At 50.4% G+C, this 20,638-nt stretch overlaps 3 protein-coding genes across 3 annotated transcripts; 1 reads left to right on the top strand and 2 right to left on the bottom strand.

Moving 5' to 3' along the window:
• Positions 1-739: 739 nt before the first annotated feature.
• IAQ61_007330 (uncharacterized protein) lies at positions 740-1,495 on the bottom strand (the record flags this gene model as incomplete). Its single annotated transcript, XM_003840689.1, has 1 exon — positions 740-1,495. One exon carries the CDS (start codon positions 1,493-1,495, stop codon positions 740-742), a length of 756 nt encoding a protein of 251 aa, XP_003840737.1.
• A 922-nt stretch (positions 1,496-2,417) lies between these two features.
• On the top strand, positions 2,418-2,780 carry IAQ61_007331 (uncharacterized protein; the record flags this gene model as incomplete). The annotated part of the gene is made up of 2 exons (XM_003840688.1): positions 2,418-2,612; positions 2,670-2,780. 2 exons carry the CDS (start codon positions 2,418-2,420, stop codon positions 2,778-2,780), a joined length of 306 nt encoding a protein of 101 aa, XP_003840736.1.
• Positions 2,781-5,880: 3,100 nt separating this feature from the next.
• Positions 5,881-20,532, bottom strand: IAQ61_007332 (uncharacterized protein; the record flags this gene model as incomplete). Its single annotated transcript, XM_003840686.2, has 1 exon — positions 5,881-20,532. One exon carries the CDS (start codon positions 20,530-20,532, stop codon positions 5,881-5,883), a length of 14,652 nt encoding a protein of 4,883 aa, XP_003840734.1.
• Between the last annotated feature and the right edge of the window lie 106 nt (positions 20,533-20,638).

Here is a 20,638-nt window from a genome sequence, read left to right on the forward strand (position 1 = left end):
ATGCTCTGTCAACATTTGAACCAGTAACAATCCACTGCTTCACAAACGTCGACGCATCGTAAAACAAGGCCATATCTCAAAAATCAAACAGCTCAGCCACTACTCCCGATTTTTCAAGTGTCCCAATCTGCCTGTTTGGAAGTCTTAGTGCCTACTATTATCCATGGATAACCGGTCCAAGCTCAGCAAGTTACAACATGGCTCACGACGTTCGCTTTAGCGCACATACTGCTACGTTGTAAATTTGCCTTTGTCTTGTTTCAGATGGTCAGTTTTACGACTAATGGTTGCATAGAGTGCAACGGTATTGTGTAAAGTTACGGGGGACGTCTCCGGTCCTTTCGCACGGTGCTAGGGGTTCGCCGAAAACGTTGTGGGCGGTCAGGATGCAGGATTGGTTTGATCTTGTTATGTTATACATGGCGAAGGGCAAGAGTGAAGATGCAAGCACAAGTAATCCTGCGCCTGTAGATGTATGGTGCGGTAATAAGGAGCAAATGGGAAGGTAAAGATGAGAATACAACGTCAGGTAAAATGTGACCAAAGTCATGAGGGAGGATTTGGAAATATTTACATGCAATTTTTAAAACAAATTCATTCGTTCAAACTGAAAAAACAATGCTAGTGCTAGCCTTCTATATTGATCTGATCCAAGATGTAAGATGTGGTCGAAATTCCAAAGCCATGACCACCACATGTTCGCCCAATGCCAGGGGCGGTAAGAATTTGACAGGGGAATCTACAAAGTTCCCTCTCCAATGCAGCGCGGCATTGGCATCTTGTCCTGCACGCACAGGGTGATCATGCCATCCACCCAGTTGAGGTTGCCGTAGCTCTTGGAGGTGAAGGAGTCGGCTTGGTAAGGCGTCAGCGAGCCCTCCTCACCAATCTTGCCCTTCCAGACGTTTCCGCTCTCGCGGTCTGTCCACGCATTGCTCACAAAGGCACCATACTTTCCAGCAGGCACCTCTGCAGAGAACTGCTGGGTTTGGTCCGAGGTCCAGGTTTGGGTGTAGTCAATCTTGGTTGTGACGGAGAGGAAATCCTGGATGAGCTTGACCTCGCTGCTCATGCCGACAGCGAGTGAGTTGGCGATTGAGTAGCCAGAGGTGACGGTGACCCTAGTCTTCTCCGGGCCTCCCTTAGTGACGCTGCTCATGATGACGTCCCAGCCTAGGAAGCGTTGGTGGGGGTTGGGGATGATGAGCCTTTCGCCATCACGTTTTTCGGCCGCTACGGCCTGCCCCTCAACGGACTTGTTCTTTCCGCCGGCGACGACAAACATGCCCTCTTCCAGCTCGGTGGGCTTGGGTGGGAGGACACCGGACTCTCGGATCTTTTGGATCTCGTCGACTTCGGATCGCTTGACGATGGCGTAACGACCTTTTCCGTAAAGAATGACATCGTCGAGACCAATGTTGATGGGCTCTGGTGCGGGTGCGGCGGCGATGAGTGCGGCGCTCGAGGCAACAATCAATGCTTGGAGGAAATGCATTTTGAGTGAAAGATGTAGGTTGGAGAAGAGAATGTTTTTTTTTGTAATGAGCGTAGAATGCTGCAGTGTTTGAATGCCTTGTGAGGATGAGTGGTTGACTTTGCAGTGAAATGGCCATCTATATATACGCGAATTCTCACCTGCCATTCCATGCATTCATGTAACTCTCGGAACAGTTGCCCGCCATCACCTTGTTTCAATCCATTCTTCCTCTGTCAAAACGTACTCTATAATTGGCGATGTTTACTTACAATGTGACGTGCAGAAACCTATCGGCCCGAACCAAGGTGGAGTAGAATGATGTGAATCTTAATAGGACTTTGCTTCTGAAAGGGTGGAGATCTGGTTGAGCTTGGGTACACAATCCTGAATCTAGGGTTGTGTTTCCGCCAGTGGTTCGCGTTAGTGGCTTTCACGATACCTGTCATTGAATCGGCCCGATCCGCATGACTACTCAATCTTAGCCCCCCACATAGCCAAGCAGATAGACATCATTATTCTAGAATTCTTCCGCATGAGAGGTTCCTACAATCCTCCTGGCTCATTTGTATCCGTATTCAAGTAGCCAAAGGCAAGTTGACCGGTTATCTGGTGACGTCCTACCATGGAGAAACAGACATTGGCGTTCCGGATAGGTTGGGGCTCCGCAAACTGTGACGAAGAAGGTTAGGTGAGGGTCATGTCAGGATAGCTGATGATTATGATTGTGACTCTATTCTTGCACGCTGGCTGTAATTGAGAGGCGATCGGATGCTGAGGGCTGTGTATAAGTATCTCGAGGCAGACCGGTAGAATCATCTCATCACTCAACGACTACCTTGCTACACTCACTCATTCGAGCCTCCTCACTGCTCAAGTCCTTCTCTTATCTTGACACCATTCTCTCGTTTTCACATTCAATCCTCATCCAACCTTCATCAACATGCGTACCGCATCAGTTTTCGTCGCCCTTGCCGCACTCCTCACACCTTTTGTTGCTGCCGACTTGCACCACAGTGGAGTGTGCGTAAACGGGAAGAATGTGTACAACAAGGACGCCACAGTCAAGGCTTGCGAGGCGTACCTCAAGAGGAACACTGGAAATAAGCAGCACGAACAGTGCCCAGACTGTGTCATGGTTGGTAGCCTAACTTGCATATTGCACCCACCCACGACTTGCTAACACAGATGACAGAAAAACATTGGAAACCTCGATGTCTGCAACTCTGCTGGATGGCACATTGGAGGCAAGGAGTTGAGCCAATACTGCAAGGATGCGGGAGCCTCAGGGTCCTTGGCGAACTAAAGTTCTAGAAGCAAGTTTGACTGTTTATATTTGAGAGAGGAGGGAGGAGGAGGAGGAGGAGGAGGAGGAGGAGGAGAAGGGTTTGTTATGAATTTCCATAGATCGGTGACAAGCCAAGAATTTTAGATGATTTTGTCATTTTTTACATGTTACCTGTTGTCAATCGCCTTGATGCAGTCTTGTGTTGTACAGAACTTGCCCTCTCATTGTTGACGCGATCCTCTACCATCTTCGCAGCAAGGCTGTGGGGGACGACTGGTTTGGGCCGGGACTGTTAGGAGGATGGCGGAACCTTCAAGCTTTTGGATCCCCTGAAAGGACACCAGCGGTAGGAAGCTTGTGCACATGGTGTGGAATATGATCCTATTGGTTCTGAGATTGTGGTGAAACCAACTAAAATAGTGTGAGGTAGTACGAACTGTACATTGCAATAAGCAATTTCCCATGCGGGGGGCAACCCGCAAGAGCCGCAAGTGGGTCCAAGCACATGGGAATCGTGCTAACAACTCGTGTGCGGGACGTTGGACAGAACCGTGTACACTTGTACCCAACACCAACCACCACTAACCCGCACCCCAGCTTTCCCCCGTTATCCGGACATCCGTTGCCAAGTCGCCAGCCAGCAGGCTTCAAGATGGTGCTTTTGGATGAAGTTGCTCTACCACGAAATCCAGTCCAATCTCGTCGTGAATGTAGGTGCGATGGCCCCTTTCTTGCACATGGCCATTTCTGTGCTGTCCACCAGTGCAACCAGTGCAACCGGATCTGTCGGTTTTGACGCCATTTTCAACAAGTAGCTATGCAGGGGCACGCATGAATCGTGTAATGGGCAAGTGCCACAGCCGGTCTCAAGACGGAGTCGAGTGTGCACGTAGGCACATGACTACCTACCGGTATGGCACTGTATGACGTCTGCAGCTCCTGGTAACTGGGTTATGATCCATGGCTGGCTGCCAGGCAGTGGTAAATACCAGTTTGTCCAAGTAGGTATGCGAGATCGCAAGGGCCGACATGGTGTTATTTCTGGCTAGATTGGCGAGCTCGATGGGCTTGCAAGTGTAGGGCAGGTATTGCGCCCGCTTACTCTCCTCTACGAGCTCTGGTCCCGGGCCAAAGCCATCCGAGGGGGCCATCCGAGGGGCATGCTTGGTCGGTGCTCCAAACCAAGGCAAGCTTGGCGAGCGACACAAACTCTGGACTGTGCCAATGAGCGGTCTGCGCCAAAACATGTGTTTGCTAGGGTGTCCGGTTTGAGTGCTTACTCGGCAATTTAGGTGCTTACATGTTGAAAAGAAGCAAAGCACATGCGGCCCCGTGGCGGTGGTCGAACGTACAGAGTAGGACCGAAGTCGCTGTATCAGCAAGCAATAGCCAAATCCAACCTCACATCATAGGTACCTTCTCCAGAGCCATTCTTCTGTCTACCCAAACCACGAGGCTATTTTTGATCATGGCAGTAGATCAGGGGGAACACGACTTGGCCCCCCAAGCCCCAGCAATTCACACAGCTCAAAGTGAACAGACGAGGTCTGAAACTCGCTGCCTCATGCAGGAGCACATGCTCCTTTCGGTTAGTCGTGCATCGTGTGCACGGCCCGCGCGTTGCCGGTCGTCCAGGGCGAAGGATGCTGGCCTGCAGAATATCTCCCCCTTAGGCAACTCGTACTTGCATCACGAGGTCTTTTGATTTGCAGCATTGATTTGTTGCAACGAATTACCGTGCATGGGCTAGGTATGTCGTACCCTTCATCTTCTCGCATTTTCTTGGCCTACCATACCGGTACGTACCGGTACGGTCGGTAGTTGCCGGTTTCCCGAGTGCACTCATTCTGGCCTGCTTCCTTCCCCTACACTTCTACACTTCACCCATGGACCCCTCCATAAACCTCCTTGATTCTTACAATCATAGGGGGTGGTCGAGGCATTGTCTTACTCGAATTACCTGCAAAGTGCATGTTTACTCCTCGAGTCTTGCACATGGTACTCATTTCCATAGCAAAATGCATTACCCCATGTCCTACAGACCCACTGTGGTAGCATGGTGTGTTGGCTAGCTAAGCACTTCCTAACCTTAGCTCATGCCCTAAGCGCTGGAGGCGGACCTGAGCCTTGCCCTCTTCCACATAGACGAAATAAAATATCGTGTCGATCAAACGACCAACCAACGGCCTACCTGTGAGGAAAAACACATCTGGGGTACCAGCAGCCGGCGCGATTCACCGATCACAACGCAAAACTATCGCAAACACTGACACGCTACTCACAACACACGTGGCTAGCAACGCGATTCCATGCACCACTCTCTTCTCAGTCATCTGTTATCTACAGGGCACACCTACCTTTTTCGTGGCTCACAATCTATCTTCAGCCTCCAAGCAGCATACGTGCCTTGTTTAGGGGTGGCATGGTTTGAGGCTACATGGCGCAGCAGTGGCCATGTAGATACTGTACCGCAGAGTACATACTATAGACGCTACAGCCATACGCTCAGACTTGATAACCCATGAAGTCTGCCAGGCGTGTGAAACAGTCGTGGGGGCTGGGTTGGGCGCTCAGGAATAGATTTCTACGCATTTCTACAGGCACAGCGGGCCTGACTCGTTTGTACTTTCGGGTGGGGGTACGTACATGGAGGGTCAGGACACATGATTGATCATTGAGCACCCTCCGAGCTCATGACGGTCTTGGTAGCTGTGCTGGACTAAGCTAGCAGGATACCTGATGGATATCAAGTCCTATCTACATATAATCTGTCTTTATGAAAAACCCTTACCATGTTTGAATGCTTGGCGTGGTGGGAGCAGAGTTGCACCCTGACACCACCAACGTGCCCAAAGAGGTACCAAATTCCATCAAGTACAGACACTCGTGAGTAAAATGATACGCGCACGAGCTCATCTTCATTCACGCCTTCCAATCACATCAGACCCCAAAGAATGGGTGATGCAACACATGCGCATCTAACACAATGAATTTTCTCTCTCTACCCACCTCATTACCCATTCTTCCCCCCAAACACCCACAAATACAAGCAAACAAACGCCCATGTTGTCTGAAAAAAAAACACCCCAGTCCCCATAGAGTCATACAACCCGACAAACTAAACACTGCCCGCAACCTCTCCAAACCACTGCCTCAATGCCCCTGCGAGCACGCCAGGCAGTTCTCGAACATCCCTTACAACAATATAATACCTAAACGGAAACCTCTCCATGTACTTCCACCTCACCACCTTGCCCTCTGCCGTGATTTCCACCGATTGCAAGTCCAGAATACTCGTCTTGTCCATCTCCCTGGGTGCAACAGGTTGGGATACAGTCACCTCATTGGATGGGCGAGGCATGGCTGGTACTGCTGTGGCTGACGCAGGCGCAGCCGTCGTCGTCGTGGCACTCGAGTCAATAATGACAAACACAATCATCACTCTTTCCTCCTGCGCCTTCCTCACCAATCTCTGAATCTCAGCGTGAGAATCGCAAATACCGTCACTGACAATCAGCATAAACTGCCACAGATCCTCGCCCGCGCCATGATTTCCCGTCCGTCTGGCTTCGGCAAACAACTCGAGACTCTTGTCCACGAGACCGCGCACATTCGTCTTTGCCGCCCCGAACCCGAATTGCTCAAATACGCGGACACCGGCTTCAGAGGTAAAGGGCTTGTCGAAGTCGTGGGCAACATTGACGCCGTCGCCAAAGCCCACGACGGAGACTTCGCCGACTTCGAGCATGGAGAGGGATTTGGTGACTAGTGTCATGGTCTTGAGTGCCAAATTGCTCGCCCCGCTTTCAGCCATTGATTTCGAGTCGTCGAGCGCGATCATGACTTGGTAGCTTCGCTTGGATGGCTGGCTGCGACGGAGCCAGATCTTATCACGCTTGTAGCCCGAGGCGATATATGGGATGATGCGCTTCAAGTTGAGCCGCTTACCCGTGCGGAAATCACCACGGAGTTTGGTGGCAAGGGTCGGCGCGAGGATGAGGCGAAGATGCTCAGTTAATTGTTGGGAAAGCGAGTGGGTAGCTGCTTCATGAGAGAACCAGAGTGCGCGGGCCGAGTCTGGCGTCATGGGTGAAACATCGAGGTGGGTGAGCTCGAGCTGTGTCTCTACTTCGTGGACTGAGGAAGTAGAGGATGCATCATCATCTTCGGCCACGGCATCCATCATTTCTTGGTCTTGATTGTCTGGTAGATCCTTTTGCTCACCGATGAAGGCTTGGGGCTGACCTTCCATGGCATTAGACTGCTGTTGCTGCTCTTCGGGCTGTGGTGCATCTTCTGGCTCTGCGTCTGCCATTTCAACGTCCTTGTCCGCACTCATTTGCTCGTCGTCTTCAGGTCGGCTGGGCATCTTCTCCTCGTCCTCATTGACTGGCATCGCCATGTCGTGATCTAGTGCCTTGGCCTGCTCTTCAGTAGCAGTCCCCAGAGCCTGGGTATCCGCCTGGGCTTCCTCATCATTGAGATGCTCAAAGTCCGCATCAGCCATGTCGACTTCCTTGTCAATCTGCTGGACCTGCGTCTCCTCTTTTTCCTGAGCTTCAGAGATTTGCTTTTGCTGGTTGTACCACTTTTCTAAAACATCTCCTAGCTTCTTGAAAGACTGAGTCTCGCGGGTCTCTTCCGGCTGTTCGCCACGTCCGCCAGCATCGGGTGCTGCTTTTTGACCAAGCTGCCCATCGGCATCAGCAGTGTCTTGCTGCTGCTCGGGAAATTCGCCTTCTTGTCCTTCATCCTGATTGGCAGCACTAGCTGAGGCTTGCTCCTTCTTGTCTTTGTGTGCTTCTTCATTAGCTTCTGTACCACCTCCAGCGTCTGCATTCTGATCTTTCTGGTCAGTGTCTTTCGTATCGCGAGGTTCATCAGGAATATTGTCATCCGGCATAGGAACAGCGTCGTCTTCCATCGGCTCTTCAGCCTCTTCCTCTTCTTCCTCCCCTTCCTTCTGGTCATCCTCGATGTGACCGGTAGTATCTTTCTCTTCCTCGCCCTCTTGTTCAGGCCCGATATCCTCGTCGACGGTATCAGGGCCTCCAGGATCCAGTTCGGAATCTATCTCATCTTCTGGCAGATCATCGCCCATGTCCATATCAGCGACATCATCTTCTTTACCGTCCTCGTCCTGACCGTCAATATTGAGATCCTCAGGCAGGTCAAGCGTCTCCTCTTCTTTGGCATGAGGGTCCATCTGCTCAGATTCCCCAGCAGCAACATTCTCATCTTGATCTTCGCCCTCCATCTCCTCATCTTCACCTTCCTGTCCTTCTTTCTTCTCTTCTTCGTCGTTCTCGTCGCCCTCTTCCTCCGGTTTGCCTTCTTTCTTCTCTTTCTGTTCTGCGGCAACCTGCTCATCTTGGTTCTCTGTACCAACATCATCCTTGCTTTCCTTCTCCTTCGCATCGTCTTCCTTTCCACCCTCGTCCCACATCTTCTCGTCAACTGCGCTTGGGCCAAGATCATCGACACTCCCGACTTCGCTTTGGACGTCATCATCACCCTCGTCGCCAGATTCATCACCCTTGTCCTCCTTCTCGCCAACTTCTTCGGTCTCGCCTTCCATGTCTTGCTCACCCATATCAACGGCGTCTTCCTCCTCCTCAATACTGCCTTCGCGCTCTCCCTTCTTTTCTTGCGCCAATTCATCGAGATCCTCATCATCTTCGATATCTTTCGAAATGTCTTCTGCACCTTCTCCTTCACCCAGACCAGTACCAGATTCTAGTTTTTCGTCTTTGCCTGGCTCCTGTTTGTTCGATTTATCTGGCGGTTGACAGAAGCCCTGTGTGCCGATCTGGATGAATGACTTCTGTAGACGACAGAGAAGATTTGCAGTTGCAGCGTGAAGCGCATCGAAGCGGGCGATGAGATAGTTGTGTGTCGCAATGTGTTGATCCAAGATGGGCCGTATGGAAACAAACAGAGCGGCAACGGTGCTCAAATGCTCGCTCTCCCCGAGGAAGCGCATGTTTTCAACAAGGCCTTGTAACGCATCGGTTATTTGCGAGGGGTGTAAGGAATTAAGCGCAGTAGATAGTGCTTGTTCTTCCTTGACCAGCCATGTTGCATCTTCCGTCGAAGCTGGAACGGCCTTCAGGGAAGCCTCGACATCTTGTGCGGATCCAAGGATAAGATCCAGAGCATTGTAAATACGTTGTGCGTATTCTTTCATCGTGACACTGGTATCTTGAATTGATTTGCTTGACTCGATCCATGGCGACTGAAGCAAGAAAGGCTGGATGTGCTTCAACGTTGTCCTTGCAATGTCATCGTTGAGCCAATCCCTGAAAGTCATCTGCAGCTCTCTGAGATTCAAGGCGACTGCCCCTTGTAGTTCTCTATGGGTCTCAGCGACAATGGATGCGGGTAACTTTGGCACCCCTTCGAATCGATCGGCCAGCTCGGTAAGCTTGTCGGTCCATTCGCGCATTGAAACAAGGACAGAATCGAGACAGTTTGTCCTTCCAAGCTTTGCCTGTGCATATATGATGTCTGCACCAGTTTTGATCATCACAGCGAGCCATCTGAGCTGAGGCTGTAACCCGTTCATTGCCTCGATCTGATCAGGAGAAGTCCGGGATAACGAAGTCGCAGCAGACTGGCACAAGCCCGCGATCAGAGCGATAGGAGTCTCGATATCTCTTAAACTTTGCATAGCCTTGCTCAATACGCCCCGTTGTCGAATGGATATATGCAAAAGGCCCTCCAGATACCCAATGCTCTTGTTCACGTCATTGGCTGTTAAGTCGCCGGAGTGTTCTTTGTACACCATTCGTACTTGCGGCATGGTGTTGAGAGACTTGTGTAAGTAGTACTCTGATGCATTGCCAAACTCTCCGCGGCCATATACTAATGGCATCGTGGACAAGACCGTGGATAGCTCATCCTGTTTCGAGAGTGTATCAATGCTCAGATTGTAATTGACACCCATCAAACGAAGCTCCTTCATAGTGTCGGCATAAAGTTTACGCTTCTGGGTCTTGAGATGTTGCACGGACTCTTTGTTTTCTTCCGTCAGCGTGGGTGGTGTCGCTTTCTGAAGCTCAGCCATTGATGACGCCAAATCGGCGATGAATTCGTCAATATACGCTGCTCCATCAACACTGTCGTTATTGACAGTCGAGAAACCGCGCATCATGGAAACTGTCACACCGAGATTTTTGAACCGCATTGGCCGATTTTGCCAGCCTTCTACAGCACCTGCACAAAGCTCGAGGGCTTCAGCGTTTGTAGCCGTTGTGACTGATGACATAGTTGCTGGTACCAATGAGTGGCTACGATCCGGGAAGCCTGCGTGTAGTATGCTGGAAGCGGGCTGATTGAGGAGATTCCTGAACTTTCGGACTAACTTGCTCAACTTGCGATGACTTGTCTTTGCACTTTGCTTCAGCGCCTCGATATTAGTGTCCTTCCAGCTCGCCAACTTGATGACGTCCTTGACTTCCTTCTCGAGGCTCTGACGTCCCTTTGTTAGTGCTTCATGGACCGGCTTCTCCATTCGAGAATAGTATGCAAGGAAGTTGTCCAATGCCGTGTGTATGATGCAGAAAGACTTGACATCTTGCATGCGCATCGCCGCGTGTTGACGAAGCGATTCTAGCAACTTGATGCGCTGTTCATATTGACCCATAGTTGTGGCTTCAAAGAACCCTTCAAGTGACTTGAGTAGGTTCTTTGAATGAGCTTTAATGTCCTTCTCTTCCTCAATGCCCTCCACGGCTGCGATGATCGTCTCATAGGCTACGAAAAACCAACTCCGGGCATCGTCGCGGGACTTCGTCTCTTCGAGATCAAACAACTTCGCCCAAGTAGTAAGCTCAAGTTGACGCCAACTCACCAATAGCTTGGTCAGGTCATCATAGACGTTGGCGGTGCTGTACTCTCTACTAGCAACCTTCTGCCACTCATGCATGTACGTGTACAGCTTCTCGGCCTTTGTGATAAATTTGGCAACAGGATCGACATGTCGGAACTCCAGAGCTTCGTCACAAGTGCGCAGGACGTCTGACAGTGTCTGATGTTCTGGCCAGATGTTTCGAATCTGGCGATAGCGAATTTGAACGCGGTGAATCAGCGCGATAAAACGCTTGGCTTCGGAGAGATTGGCATCGAAGTAGAAGTTGTATTCTTTGCCAGTGCCCGAAGTAGAAAGTGCATCTGCCCTCCTTTCCAGTGCAAGATAGATCGCAGGTAGGGCATCCTCGTGCTTCGTCCCATGGCTCTTGCCCCCTGAGGCGCGGTTAAGTTCCTCAGCACACCATGTCAATAAGATCTTCATGGATTCTGATGCATCGCATGCTTGTAGGAAGAGCTTGGCGTGTATGTTTGCAAGCCGGATCGCATGGTCTCTGGCGTTGGAAGGTGCCACAGGTGGCTTATCTTGCTCCTCCTGTTCCACTTCATAGTCCGGAAACAACGTAGGATCTTCCTCATCATTGTCTTCATCCAACCCTCGGTACGTGTACAAACTAGTGTCCATAGCCTCTTTCTCTTGGTCCGCTTGGAGCTTCGTCTTCCAGTCAACATACAGACTGGAGAAGAGGTCATGCAATAGATTTCTGGCCACTGAGCTGTCCATGAGCAAAGGGTCCACGTTCTGGAGGATTGAAAAGGTGTGCAGTGCGTGCCAGCGAATGTCGACGGCTGAGTACCCTTGGCCTAACGCGCTCTCGATTTCCTGCAAGTCATCTTCCGACCTCGTAAATACCCGGGAACGGCCGAAGAACGGCGTCTCTCGACTAATATACGCCAGGCTTCTGCTCACAGCGCTGGAGATCTTTTCTTCTTGCTCCGTTCTTCCAAGCACCAGGCCAATGGCCAAGCAGGTAAGAAAGCCTACCGCAGTATCTGTAATATCTTCGTACGCTCGATAACCCACCCTAAGTCTCTGAATTATACGGAAGACGTTCTGTTGCAATGTCATATCATTAATTGCGGCCTCAATCGACATAGACTCCTTCAGCAAAGGCTGAATAGTGCCGAGCAGATTGGTGAACTCTCCCTGAAGACTGTCAAGCTCGGAGACTTCGGGACGAACAATTTCTGGCACAGGTGGCTCGGCTCCCATTGTCTCGATTACGTCCTGAACCTGGCGGATCCGGAAACTTGTATTCTCACCGGTCAAGTCGAGCTGGAATAGCTGCAACACCGTGAGTGTTGCGAACAGGCTAGATTTTTCTTCGTTGAACATCCTACGCTCAATTGTAGGCCTCAGAGCAGGATCATGGGGGTAATTAGGGACATAAAGTTGCAGTCCTAACAAACCTAGTTGTATCCAAGCCGCCGCATCAATAGAGTCTGTGTCTGACATGTACATGTTTCCAAGTCCTTCGCTGAGTAGAGACTGTTGTGCTGGAGTGATTGGCGCATCCGATTGCGGTTCTTCAGTTGTATTGTTGACCACATTTGAATGTGTCTCGATAAGCTTGTCACGGATAGCGCAAAACAACCTGCCAAGAGCAGGTTCCTGGTCTTTTGTGATACGGCCTGCATCGGTTGCAAGATGTTGTGAGAGAACCTGCAGTTCAGTCTCGAATCGATCAAGCTGTAGAAGTTTTACTTCATCAGCCCCACACAACTTCCCTAGTATTGCGGTATGGAACTGGCGCTCCAAAACCAAAGCCTTAGCCGCTGGACGTGTGAGTCCAAGGTAGCGTGATAATTTCGCGAAGTGATCAACAGGACGCGTGGACCTTCCCACGGCAATTGTGGTGAGTTTTGTGGCTCTTCGAGCAAGTAAGGCGGATTTGGCGCGTGTCATGATAGTAGCGCTTGCTGGCGATGTGTAGAGCTGTTGTGCATCTTCACTGAAAGCGACATCGAGAAACTGGCAGAGACCCTCAAATTCTTCTTCGAAGTATGGTGTAATGACCACGTCGTCTTCACCGACACTCTGCTCTAGTTCCTGGACAGCACCCTCAAACCCGATAATCAGCTCTCGCGCGTTGGCGTCATCTTCGCGTACGAGAGTAAGGGCGCTGGCAATACGCTCACGGATCTGAACCAGCTCGTCAATCTTGAGCTTTGACTTCCAGATCACAGCGTCCAGTCTGTCAGCTAGTTCCTCAAGCTCAAGGATGGCCTTTAATTGTGTCTGAGTCTTCGGGGTCAAAGGCTTGAAAGCGCGCCAAATTCTTTCCATGCCCAGACCAGTCGTCAATTGAACATCTGAGCCAAACACTGCGACTTGCTTGGACAGCGACAAGCCTAAGATCTCCGGTAGCGGGGTCGATCCCTCGGTGATGCTGGGAATGGCGGATGTTAGCATTTTCAAGTATGTTTGAAACGTCGCTCGATCAAATGTTTTCGCAGTAGTGAGCGCAAAGAAAGCCCAGAATAGCTTCCTTAGGGGTTTGAGATAATTGGCTTCGAGTTGCTCGCCAGCACGATGAGAAGCCCAGAGACCCTCAACAACCTTGACTAGCGCTTGCCAATAAGCATGTAGAAAAGCTGGTAGCTTCTGTTTCTCTTTGCGACGCTCAAATCGGGCGGATGGTAAACTCTGGATCGCTTGTTGCATATTGTAAAGGTCCAACATGACATCGTACATGAATCCATACCACATGCCCAATGACTTCGTTGCAGTATTTCGGTGGAGGTAGCGCTCATTGACAAGCGGATGGTACACAACGAGGTCCTTTAGCAATTTGGAGTCGATCTCTTGGGCAGGGGACGGAATACTTGAGCCCCATACGCTCTCGAAGAAGCATCCCAGATGCGAAAATCGTTCTCTGAACGTGCTTGGCACTACCGCAGCGACAGCTACCTGTGTCATATCATGTCCATTGACACCATTGGACTCGAGTTGCGCAGATGAATTGATTAGGTCCTGGTTCACCTGCTTAGCGAAGCTTTCCAGCAGACCGTGGTCGGTATAGGCTAAATTCTCAAATTGTTGTTGTATCGTCATACTCGAATGCTCTTCATGTTCTTGGAATTGACGAAACCGATACATCGCTGATTCCAGTGGATACTCTAGGACCTTGCCTTGAAACTGCGACACATCATGTTCTGGCTGAAGTAGACAGACCTCTACAGCTCTGTTCCTCATGGCACGAGAGAGCTCTCCGAATCTAGGATCCATGGTCATGAAGATGCGGAAATCGGGGTGGGGCCGAATGATGCGTGCTTCGCCGTCGGCCGTAGCGTGTTCGTTGATGGAGAGATAGCCGTTGGGCTCCAGAAGCGAGTTCAGTCGATCGAGAACAGCACTGGAGCACAAATTGGCATTGTCAACAACAAGCCAGCTGCCTTGCTCAAGCGCACGAACGAGGATGCCGTCGACCCATTGAAAGCGTGCGCCATCAATCTGTTGATCGAAAGACTGTTGGAGATATCGGAACTCTTCCAATAGGCTGGCTGCCTCGAGGTCATGCGGCGCGATGCTGTGTAAACACAAGTCGATTTTGGAATGACTCAAGGGCGAGCCTGACTGAAGAAGCTCGAGTAGTTCGGTATATGCTGGCAACTGCTTTTCGATGCTTGCAATCTTGTTCCGAACCAAGTCTTCTAGCCTCTCCATACATCGGTGCATCTCTCGTGTCGGATCCACCTGCTCATAACCACCAACAAGGTCCATGGCATCTATATCCGCATTCATCGCAAATGTCACAAGATGTGCTCCGACGAAGCTTGCAAGCTGATTGATCATGCTTGTTTTGCCTGAGCCCGATTGCCCGACAATTATCACGGGCCAACTTTGCTTTACACTGATCAGGAGCGCTTCAATGGGTCCCAGTTGCCGGACTTGTAGAGCGGAGATGGCATCTGGACTCGTAGTGGTGGCTTTTCGCGGTAGCAGGCCAAGACCAACCTGCAAAGCGTTTCTACTGAGATTGTGAAAATGACTGATACGCGGCTCGTGAGCTCCATATTGGCTTTCAAAAAGCCGGTGAACCCGTGCGCGATCGGCCTCGGTACGAAATCTATGGACGAAGATGGTGTCAAGAAAGTCTCTTGCCGTACCAGGGAAGTCCTGCGAAGCCAAAAGTTGGAGCCAACGCAGTGTGTCACGTAAATTGAATTCCCAAGGTGCTCCTGAGTTACCAAAGGTACGCCGATTCACAACCTGGTCGTCCAGGTCCGCCACGAATCGAATCATTTTGGATACTTCGTCTTCTTCAATGGCAGGGAAGACCTTTTTGCAGATGAGAAACAAGTCATCTGAATGGAAGACATCCGCATACACGACTGTGAAGCGGTTTACAAATGATGCCGGTAAGCCTTTGCGTCCGCCACCTTGATGATGCGGGTTTTGGGCGGCAAAAACCCTAAAATCAGGATGTTTATGGAACGTTTGGTCAAGTTCGGAAACGTAAACCTCACCACGGTGGTCAAGAACGGCATTAAGACCCTCCAATACGGACTGTGAGGCCAAGTTCATCTCGTCGAGAAGCACCCAATCGCCATTCTTCATTGCTTTGAGGAACGGTGCATCGCGCCAGGCAAATGTGCCTGCTGCACCCCCTTCAACTGGCACGTCGGAACCAAACAAATCCATGAGATCTGTTTGCTCTGACAGATTGAGACGGGTCAAAGGTTTTCCGATGGCTTTTGCAAGTGCAGTCACCAGCGTTGTCTTACCAACGCCTGGGTTACCTTCCAGAAGGATTGGCTTCGCAAGTTGTAGGGCACGAACGACGCGCATTGCATTTGAGCGTGTTGTTGGTGCTTCGAGGGAAAAATTAAGCGTCTCAGACGCAGCAGACGAGAACTTGGGTATGGAAAACGATCCCAGTTGGAACACTGAATCTGTGTTGACAACGTCGACCTTGCTGAAATAAAGCGATGTTACGTCACGCCCTAGAAGCTTACTGAGTTGGTATAGACAAGCTTTCCGTTCGTCTTGAATGGACGTGGCGGATATAGCAAGCAGACCGGCTGGGTTCGCGCCTAGGGTATCGATAAAGACCATGGCCGCACCATGAACGACACCAAAGATCGGATCGCTGTGGGTTGACTTATTGATGAAGGAGACCCAAGCCAAAGTATCTCGAATGGAGACAGAAGATGACACCGAGGTATTGTACTTGTCGTTGAACCATTGTGAGAATGACACAATGGCCAAAGCGAATTGTATCAAGTCTGATCGGAGCTTTGAGCGTACGATTTGTAGTATGTCGTCGATGTCAGACATGGCGGGTACCCATATTTCAGTGAACCGGTTGCGAAGAGCTGGTGAAAGCTCCTTCTTACCATAGTCACCACCAGGATTCATGGTAGCAAGGAATTGGAATCCATCATTAGCAGTGATCTGGGAGTCGGTGGGCCCTTTTTCGGCCAGTAAGATGGACCGTGACGGTTCAAGAACACTATTCAAACGCTCAAGTACTGAGTCATCCGCCAGCGAGATCTCGTCAAGGAGAAAACAATGACCCGCCTTCATCGCATATACGAGGCTACCATCAACCCATTCGAATAACGCCGAGGCTTTGGACCTTTGGGTTTGAATAGCTGCAATATCAACATCAGATATCCTACCCCGTACTTCCAGATCAAGCTGGTCATATAAAGCCAGCAATTCATCAGTTCTAAGCCTGGCTATATCTCCATCCATGGTCTCTTGCTGCACGCCTTGTAAGACATGGAGAAGCCGCTCTCTTAGAAGATCCTCAATCGCTGCTCGATTTCGAATGGGTCGTTGTGCACCGATCAAGTCCCCGGTTTCTGTGTTTTGATGAGCATTGACGATATGCAGCTGGGTTTGGTGCTGGTCGGCCAGTAGCTGACAGACGGTAGTCTTTCCGCATCCCGTCTCTCCAATCAGGAGTACTGGTTCGTTGTTGCGTATAGCATGCGACACAAGGACGAACAGTCGTCGCATAGCATGCGTCCAGACCACCCCGTCATTAGCCTTCACTGCGAGAGCTTCATCGACGCTAAACATTCGCTCGACATCAATGGTCACTCTGGGTCCCTTTTCGCTCATGACTTTTTCGAGAATCTTCTTGACTGCCGTGCGTTCGTCTTCCTTGCGCACACGCTCCGCAAGAAGCATGTACCCGTTATTGGCAAGATCCTGGATCGTATCTGCTTTCCGCTGCGCCCATCTGAACAAATCTCGTAAAGTTGCGAAGCTCTTTTGCTCAAATATACGGTGCTCTTGTCGCAGTGTTGAGAGCTCGCGGTATACCTTGACGATGCGTTTACACCAGGTCTCGGGGATCATAGTGCGCCGGTGCAGAATCTCAGTAAGCTCTTCGACTGGTATGTCATCGAAGTGCAACTCTAGGAAACGGTTACGAAAGGCGCGAGACAAGACTTTGCGACCACCGTAGAGTCCCGCTGGATTTTGTGTGGCAAATAGCATGAAGTCGTCATGAGGTCGGACGACTTCTTGCGTCTCAGGAATCAGCAATTCTCGATTGTCATCGAGAAGGCGATTGAGAGCTTCTAGTACATCGGTTGGAGCCAAGTTCAACTCATCAAGTACGATCCAGTGACCTTCACGCAAGGCTCGGACAAGTATTCCTTCTTGAAACACAAGCTTTCCGTCTGCGCCTGATACATAGGAGCCAAGGTATTCCTGAAGATCGGTGTGCTCATGATTGTTGATACGAACGAATTTGTTCCCTGAACGTTTGGCTAAATATTCAATCATACTCGTCTTTCCGGAAGAAGTAGGCCCCTGAATGAGCACTGGATATTTGCGGGTAGAAGCTGCTCGGATAAGATTGTTCATATTACGCTGAACGAATGGAGTGACGATGTAGTGTGATTGCTCTTCGACAGCGTGTGCACCTTGACGGAGCCAGTAGTGGCCCTCTCTAACGTAGGAACGGTTATCCGATGGCTCTTGAAGCGGTTTTCCAAGCTCAGATTTCATTGTAGCTTTCTGGGGAAATAAATGTTTGATGATGAGTGGTGCAACAAGGTCTTCAGAAGCCTTGCCGAGAAAAGTCAGGAAACTCATGTGAAAACCTTCGTACAAGGCTCTTCGGAGACTGCAAAGGGGAGCAATATCCCTGGCGTAAGACAGGGTCCTTGTCAGTGTTCTCAAACTAAAGTGAGCTTTTTGATCGGCGCCATCAACAAGCATGTTCGCTTTCGCAAGCTGCTGAATCTCTAGATAGAGACTTGTGACATCACGCGCTGCTCTGACAACTGCGGGATCAAGTTTGTCACTACCGAGATATGCCTCCACGATGTTGCGTAAACTCTTCTCATCGCTGTCTGGGCTTTCGACGTACAGCTCAGTGAAACGTGATCGGATACCAGGTGGTAGATCTTTTTTGCCAACATCTGTGGCAGGGTTCATTGCAGCAAAGACTCTAAAGTTAGGATGAGCCACCACACGCTCAACATTACCGGTTTCAGTGAGGAGGATGGAAGGATTGCCATCTGGCCCACCGCCAAGAAGATCTGTGAGAGCTTCAAGTGTGTCTGATGATGCCAAATTGATCTCGTCAAGCAAAACCCAGTCACCATTTCTCACAGCTTTTACAATGTTGCCTTCTAAGAACGAGAAAGCGAATGCTTCGGAACCACTAGCAAGCTGCGCTTCGAGTTGCTGGAGATCGGTAGCGAATTTCTCCCATCGAGCTGTTGGGAAATTCGCCGGCAAGGCGCCTGTTTTGCGCTTCTTCTTGGGCTGCCCGCCATCAGGGTCGGGTGACGAAGTCCGCGACTCGTGCGACTTCCGTGCTGCGTCCACCATCTTCAGGGCCTCGTGCCATAATTTGCAGACGCGCTTCCACTCGCCCTTGGCAACACGCTTACCAAGCATGTCGATAAAGCGCAGGTTCTTCTTTCTTGAGAATGTCGTATCGAAGATTTCGTCGAATTCATCTTTGAGAGGAATGACAAGACTCCGCACATTGACAGGCTTGAAGCCACCGAGGAGATCGCCACTCTCGCTCTGTTGAGACAAGTTGAATGCGACCATTTTTCGACCAAGTTGCTCGGCTAGATACTGGATGCATGTTGTCTTTCCGGTCCCAGTCTCACCAACAAGCAGGAGCGGCTCTTGGCGATCCACAGCTACAGCTACCTTCTCAAGCAGACGTAACGTGTAGTCGTTGGTGGAGAATGGGCGTCCAGACCCCATCCGCTTCGTCGATTTGTGTTTGGCTAAGCGTGCTCGTCCAATCTGTATGGTCCCAGAGGCTGTAGTCGTTGACGGAATCGAAAGCTTGACTGTGCGGTTCTTGAGAAGGTGGTCTCTTCGTTGAGGATCGATGTGTAGCTCTTCAGCAACACATGACATGATCTTCTCCCGAGCAAGTGTGCTATGGAGACTGCCAGCGAAACAATCAAAAGCTTCCATGAACATATCATCCTTCTTCTCAGTACTAAAAGAAGCTGATTGAGCTAGTAGCACCGAAATCCTGTCACACCATTTCAACAAATCCCGGGGCGTCATCGCTCGGATTGATGTGCCATTTTCCGAAGAAAATTTGGCATCGGCATACAGCTTCACCAAACGTGAATATACCCGCATAATGTCAGCGACATGCTTTTGGAGTACAGGATATTTGACATGTATAATTTGCTGGAACTCTTCCAGCTGTGGCATATGTATAGTGATTGACTTCCAAAATCGATGTCCGATCATATTCTGGCGAGGCACTATCTCTTGTCCTCGTGGGTTAAGTGTGCTTCGCATCGTGGCAATGATACGAAACCCTCGTGCTGCGCGTACGGTCTCTCCTCGGCTAGGAATGAGCAATTCTCCTCGTTCGATCAGTGGTAGAAGTGTACTGATGACCTCGTTGGGTGCTCGATCCAGATCCTCAATGAAAATCCACCTGCCCTCTTTGACTGCCGTCGTAAGTACCCCAGCTCGCCAGCTGAATGTTCCGGGCTTCGCTCCTGTCGTGTACATGCCAATCAGCAATTTTGCATCACTCTGCTCGTTTAGGTGCAGAGTAATCATTTTGTCAAGTTTGTTAAGCTGCCAGGCGAACTGTCGCGTAAGCAACGTTTTGCCGGATCCTGCAAGGCCGGTAAGTAATAGCGGACCAGACCCCAGCAGGCCTTGGGCGACATTTTTGAGGTTCGTTTCTGTGGTAGCTGTGGCTACAAGCTTTGATGGCGTTTCTTGCGATGAAGCTCCGTCTAAACGGGGAAGTAGTATACCATGGACATTGACGGTATAGGGTGAAAGTTCGCGATATACAGATGTAGGGTACAATTGCTCTGTTTCGCACGGTATTTTTGCCAACTCCTTTTGCAAGTCTCTCCATCTCTTCTCTTCCCATAACGCAAGGAAGCGATAATCAATGGTACGCCCCTCCCATTGGCCTTCGCATTCTCCTTCTCCGACATGTCTTTTGATAAACGCTTGTGCGGCATCATCTGCCATGTGCACATAGACACAGTAAGTCCGTATAGCAAGATATCGCACAGGGCGACTTGAATGCTGAAAAAGACTCTCCAAAGCCACTGGTCGAACATGTCTGGCGAAGTTTCTGCAGTCATAGCTCAACAAGCGAAAAGCTCCCAGCAGGATTTCCAGTAAATCAGACTCTTTGGTCAGAGCCAGTCCATTCTCGGACGAGGGTGACGAATGCGATCCTACCAGGCATGAAGCTGATGAGTGTGCTAGGAAGCGTTCCACGTGCTCTGCAAGGTGAGGCGCAAGCGGTAGTAGCCGTCCAAAGGCCGCTATCTTGGCTTCGGTTTCCGCGCTAGATTGAATCCACCGCGCACACAATTCTGTGAAAAGGGCTCGATGCTGCAGGAAAACCGCGTCGGTGGTCGTGGGACTCAATGCTTCTGTGGCAAGGACACTGATATTGACCATTTTACCGGCCATGTTGATTGTGAATCACCTTTGAATTGGGCAAAGGTTGTAGAGGTCAAGGATGTCTTCGGGGCGCCTTCCCATAGTTTCGACGCTTCAAGTATTGTCGGTGTCAGAA

Source organism: Plenodomus lingam (assembly GCF_022343315.1).
Source record: "Plenodomus lingam strain CAN1 chromosome Unknown contig_27, whole genome shotgun sequence".
Lineage (NCBI taxonomy): Eukaryota > Fungi > Ascomycota > Dothideomycetes > Pleosporales > Leptosphaeriaceae > Plenodomus > Plenodomus lingam.